The following is a 6,000-nucleotide window of genomic DNA, read 5'->3' as shown; positions in this document are numbered from 1 at the left end:
ATCGGTGCCCCGACCGGCACTAGAACCCGGTGTGCCGGCGCCGCAAGGTGGAGGATTAGCCTATTGAGCCACAGCGCAGGCCTTGGCCTGGGGTCTTTACAGAGCAGGGCCCCGGGTAGGGTGAGGACGAGAGGGTGGTGGGGGAAAGGAGGAGGGGATTCTAAGTTGTGGGAACCGCTAGGGTGCGCTGCAGAGGCAGCAGGAAGGCTCCCAGCAGTGGGGACAGGAGACAGGGCAGGGGCGCAGGGAGGGAGCCTGGTAGGTGCACCACACGCCAGGCTGGGCTGCAACTGTGCCCACAGCTCCTTTTCCACCCAGGTGAGGCATCTGATAGCCCTGGCGTCATCTGGAAGCCTACCAGGTGCCAGGCTCTGTTCTTTTTCTTTTAAAAAAGGAATTATTTTATTTATTGAAAGGGAGAGCGAGAGTGAGAGAAAGTCTTCCATCCACTGGTTCAATCCACAAATGGCTGCCACGGAGCCAGGAGCTCCACCCAGGTCTCTGACACGGGTGTCAGGGGCCCAAAGACTTGGAAACCTCTGCTGCCCTCACAGGTGCATCGGCGGGAAGCTGCATCAGAAGCAGAGCCGCTGAAGTCCAGGCGGTGCTCGGCAGGGGATGCCAGCGTCGCTCGTGGTCCCAGGCTCTGTTCCGTGCCCACTGCACCTGCTAACTCCCTGAAGCCCATTTCACACGGCAGGTTACACGCATTTCACACCGTGGGTCACACTGCACAGCACAAGGCTGGGCTTTGGATTTGTTAAAAGACCTGGGTGTGCCTGCCTCTGCCAGGCGTGGGGTGGACACTCACGTGGCCTGTGTTTGTCTTGGCTGTGTTTATCTCACCCGGCACAAGCTCAGAGGAGCTGGGTGGTTGCTCGAGCCCCCGAGATGCTCCTGTTTGTGATCTCACAGCCCTCAAGGCTGCTAGAGTTGCACCCACTTCACAGATGTCGCGGCTGAAGTTCAGAGGTGTGGTGACTCCCTCCCGCCCCGCCACAGTCACACAGTGACTGGGTTTGGCCCTGAAACCAAAGCCGAAACTCCGCTGTCTCTGGACGTCTCTGCGGGTTTCTACAGGGCAGACCCACACCCGGGAGGCCCTTAGGAGAGGTGGCGGGCCACGTTGGGATGGGAAAATCCCCGCCACGTGGCCCTGGAGAACAAAACGCCAAGCCACACCCAAACGATAAAATAGCTCTTCTTTATTCGCTTTGATTCGGATCATTGGAAATATTTGACAATAAATAAAACACAGCAGGGGCTGGGGGAAGCAGACTCGCTACTGTCATTCAGAACACACCCAGATCAACCCACACCCAGCTGCCTTCGAGCAGTGTGGGGGGGGGGGGGGCAGAAATCAGCCCCGTGGGAAATGCCAGACACTCGCACCACAAAGACGAAAAGTGCTCAAGAGACTTTGGCTGTGAAGGGGAGCTGGGGAGGGGCTGAAGCAGGTGCGCAGGGGGAGGCCCAGGAGCCCGCAGTCATCTGGGATGGACACCAAGTGACAGCTGGCTCACCGCTGCCGGCACAGGGCTCCGTGCTCTTCCGCTGGGCAGGGAGGTTGCTCACAGCCTGGCCCACGGAGGGGCTGCTCTGCAAGAAGCTGCCTCCCTCCACCCCCTGCTTTGCCCAGCACAGGTGCAGGTGCCAGCGGGGGCTGCAAGGGCTGGTGTTCTCATGGCAAGAGGAGGGACACCTGCGGGGGGGATGGGTGGGGGAGCAGCTGGGGGCAGGAGGCAGGGCTTGCTCTGAACCAGACGCCCACCGTGGACACGGAGATACCCCAGGAGCCCTGCAGTGGGGCGTGCACAGCCACCGATGCCCAGGCTCCGGCACCCGTGGCTGGACCAGGATGCATCGCGGCTGCCCAGGACGCGGGCTTCCAGTCATAACCAGGCGAGAGAAAATGAGTTCTGTCCTGGTCTCTGTTTCACGGGCTCTCGGGCCACCTGCACAGCAGGGAACACAGCCATCATGGCTGTCAGTGTTCTCTGTGGTTCTGTCCCCCTTTACCCAGAGGCCCAATTCACAAGGAGGTAGTACTGGCCTCCGGGGACCCCTCCGGCCACAGCCCCTACCTGCCTGCCACCGTTCCCTGTCTGCTTTCTCAAGCCAGGGTCCTGCTAATCTTCCTGGCTTCTCCCACTGAGTCCAACCCACAGGGTTTACTGGTGCCTGGCAATCAGGGGCTTCCAAAGGCATCCACTGAAGGGCTTTCTTCTTCCCACTGGCCCCCGCCTCCCCCGACGGGTGGGAGAGGGCAGCGGTGGGCTTGGCTTCTGCCCTGGAGGCTGGGGCGCTCTGCAGGTGTCGGCACCTCGAGGATGGCTCTGGGTGCTGTTTTCAGAGCCCTGGGCTTCAGAGGGGCTACCCTGCCATTCCCCGGGCTCTGTGTGTGTGTAGGGTGGACGCTGAGCACCTGCCTGGCCCCGGGATTCCGCCTCCTCCCACCCACGGCAGCCCCAGCACCCTCTGCGAGATGCTCTCTTGTGGGCTTCAACCACCTTGCCCCGGGGAGGGTTGGGTCGGCTGCAGCCAGCGGTGCATCTACTTCCGGCCCCAACGCCAGGCTGTGAAGCCGTTGGGTGCTCACTGCTGAGCCCAGGAGACACACAGATGAGGTTGCAGGGAGTTTTGGAGACTGTACCCTGAGAAAGAATCCAAGTGCATGATGAGGACAGCAGGCCGGGCCGTGGGGGAGAGCGAGGGGCGTCTCCGCCAGTGGGGTGGGCCTGGGAACAGTGGAGCCGGGCTGGCCGGGCTGCTGGGTGCAGGCTTGGTGGCCACACACAGCTCTGGCACCAGCGGGTCCTGTGTTTGCTCAGGGTCTGTTTGACTTGTGCTGTCACAGCTGGTGCGCTGCTGCCACTTTCGATGGGGGCACTGCTCATCTGTGAAATGGGAGAGCTGGATTCATGCGCTGGGAGCTCCTAGCAGGATGGAGGGTGACAGAGACCACAGGGACACAGATGCCCAGGCAGCGTCCAGGGCCGCCATGGACACTTTGAGGGACCTACGCATGCTCAGTGGGACCCAAAGCAGCCACTGCTCACCCTGAACCTGGGATCCCTACACAGACTCAGCTGTTAGGGGAAGGGGGGGACTCAGGGTTCACCGTGGCTCTCTGCCCTGGTGCCCACTTCGGTCAAGTCTGTCCTGGGGGGTTAATCAGACCCCCAGCCCGGCTGAGAGCCTGGCCAGCCTGCATCAGCCAGGGCAGGTGTTACGTTTGGGAGAGAGATTTTTTTTTAAAAGAAAAACCACTTTCTGGACTCCAAGTCTTTGAGAATCTAATGAAAGCCAGGGAAGCTCTTCCCAGCCAAGTTGTGCCCGTGTACACCCTCAGGGAAACCTCACAGACCTGGCCTGCTGGGATCTCTGGTTGCCAGGGATCTCTGAGCGGCCTGAAACGCGCTGTGCCTTGGCGGAGGCCCTGGAGCACCTGTCACTGCTGCCTGTGGGGGACCCTGAGTGGAGGCGGGCAGGGCCCAGGGCTCCCAAGCCCGCTCCCTTCACCCCTCCCACACGCCCCGGGAGAATGTCACCCCCACCCCACCCCCAGCAGCAGCCTCCTTTCAGGAAACGTTTTCTGCAGCAAAAACGGTTTTTCTGACCCAACATCGGTAACTGAGCCAATCCTCACGGTTCCCCGATGCCTGTGGCTCTGCCGCCCACCCGGCCCCAGGGAGGTTTCGCTGAGTCGGGGAGACCCCAAGGCGGGCCGGGTGGAGCGCACACAGCATCCCAGGACCCTGCTGAGCTGACATCATGAGACGTGCCCCAGACACACTGAGCCTGCGGTAGGGCCCCCGGCCGCCCGCTGCCGAGGTGGGGTTGGGGGTGGGGTAAGAGCAAGCTGAAGGACACACTGGCACCAGCAGCATGGACACAGGTGCACACAATGTCAGTTGAATGAATGAAGAAATCAATAAATAATCAGGAAGGCTGAGGAAGAAGAAAGTAAGCAGTGGGGACGAGGGGATGAGGTATGTGCCAGTCCCCGCTGCTCAGCCGCTCCTTGGCCCCGGGGTCCCCGACTCCACAGAGGCAGCCAGCAGCGCCTGGGCCCAGAACTCAGGCCTGTGGGGAGGACGCCGGCTATGCCAGGGCCCCTGGATGAGCTCCTAACCCAACCACGTGAAAATCAGAGGGGGACATTCTACAGCCAATTGGCACTGGAGCCGCGCCAAATGGCATCTGAGCCTTGTCCCACTCCAGGCACTGGCTCAGGAACCTGGGAAAGATGCTCCGGGCCGTGGGGCTGGGCCAGGGGACCTGGCTGGGGGAGGGGCCCCTGCCCCGTGTGGGGCCTTCTGCTTCATTCTAGCCGATACATGCGTTTCTTCCCCCCCAATACCAAGGCACATGGAAGCCATCAGCTCTGCGCTTGGCCATCATCAGAACCACGGAGTCTGATGACTCCAATCAGAAGAGGCACCTGCTCCCATCAGAAACACATCACTAAGTTTCTGGGAAGCCCCGTGGGGTCAGAGGCCTCTCCGTAGGGTGTGGCAAGGAAGGAGTGACGAGGACAAGGGCCACACCAAGCGAGAAGCCAGGCTTTGTGCCCACGGGACCCAGTGTGGAGGTCACAGGCATGCCCAGCCCATCTCCTTGGGGGATGTCACCAGGGTTTGTCAGGTTTGTCACCCTGCTGCCCTAGAGGCCAAAATGATTAGTGTCCAGAGACTGGACCTTCCCCAGGGTCTCCCCCAAGGGCAGCCGTCGGGGGCGTCCGCCCCACCTGAGACAGGTTCTGAGCCGAGCCACCTTGCTGAGTGGACGCCGCCCAAGGCCCGGGTGCACGAAGCTGTGAGTGGCACCCGGGTACACCCCGAGGCGGGCCCTCGGCGCTGTGGCAACAGAGCAGCTCTGGGCGGTGCTGGGCCTGGAGACGGCGCAGGTGCAGGCGCGGCGCTGCGTGGCGCGGCCCTTCCTCCCGCTGCGCGGCGTCATCTCCCTCTGAAGATGCGGATTTTGTTGATGGCTGCCAAGGTGGCCGTGACGTTGGACTCGAAGTCCGCGTCGTGCACGCCTGTCTTGCGGAAGGCCCCCGCCGAGGGGTTGTTCTCCCAGTAGTGGTGCCAATTCCCTTTGCTGTCGGCTCCGAAGCCGTACAAATCCACCTGCAAAGGGGCACGGGGCTAGGTCAGCAGGTGCACTGCGGGGCCCGGGGCGGAACCTCCAGGAACAGGGTTGGGGGAGGGGATGCAGACTCCCGTGTCGGGCTCAAATCAGGGCTAGAGGTGTGCCTCCTCCAATGCTGGCACATGCCAAATGTGTCCCCCAACTGCGACCTGGCACCTGTTCACCACCGTGTCCCCGGCTCTCCTTCCCCACCACAGCACACAGTGGCCCGTGGACGTGTACAATTGCTACGTGTCATTTCAAACAAATTGGGAAAAAGGAAGGGAGGGAGGGAGGGAGGGAGACGGGCTGAATCTCACAAGCCAGTAACCTGTGAGGATTCAGACAGGCCCTGTTGTGGGTTCCCAGAATACCCTGGGGCTTGGTGAGGCAAAAGCAGGTCAATAGAATTCTAGCCCTGGGCCGCTAGAAGGCATCCCTGGAGGTGACTGCATGTGGGTGGTCCTGAGGGGCCCGGCAGCACCAGGGGACAGGTACCGCCCCTTCTCCAGCGGGAGGGAGTGGAATGGAGTAGCAAGGAGGGCAGGGCTGGGAGCTGAGCGGACGCCCCCAAGTCCCAGCTCTGCCATGGCCAAGGCCAACTCCGAGTGCGGCAAAGCACCTCTGAGCCTCCCGGCCCTCATCTGCCAAGTGGGGTTAACACTCAAGGGCACAGGTACTCTCCCCGAGACCAGCACCCACGGGGTCTAGAGGCCCTCACTGGCCAGGGCAGGGGCCAGGCGCTGCTCTGTGCCAAGTGCCATGTGGGTTACGGGGAAGCGGGGGCAGCCCTCCGTCAGGGGCCACCGGCTCTGCCAGCTGGGGATACCAGGGCTGCACCCTTGGCAATCATGGACTGGGTGGCCC

General features: G+C 62.1%; 1 protein-coding gene across 2 annotated transcripts in view; it reads right to left on the bottom strand.

The window, feature by feature from the left end:
* Window positions 1-1,202: 1,202 nt before the first annotated feature.
* The window catches only part of ST3GAL1 (ST3 beta-galactoside alpha-2,3-sialyltransferase 1), a 72,235-nt gene continuing 67,437 nt past the window's right edge, over window positions 1,203-6,000 (bottom strand). For both annotated transcript variants that reach the window (XM_062187954.1, XM_062187955.1), the window contains exon 8: window positions 1,203-5,132. In XM_062187954.1, the coding sequence (XP_062043938.1) occupies window positions 4,959-5,132 (174 nt within the window). In that variant the 3' untranslated portion in view covers window positions 1,203-4,958. The remainder of the gene's footprint in view (window positions 5,133-6,000) is intronic.

The sequence above is a fragment of the Lepus europaeus genome, chromosome 4, assembly GCF_033115175.1.
Source record: "Lepus europaeus isolate LE1 chromosome 4, mLepTim1.pri, whole genome shotgun sequence".
Taxonomy (NCBI): Eukaryota; Metazoa; Chordata; class Mammalia; order Lagomorpha; family Leporidae; genus Lepus; species Lepus europaeus.
Note: the sequence above shows the minus strand (reverse complement) of the source record. Positions and strands in the feature narration are given on the sequence as shown.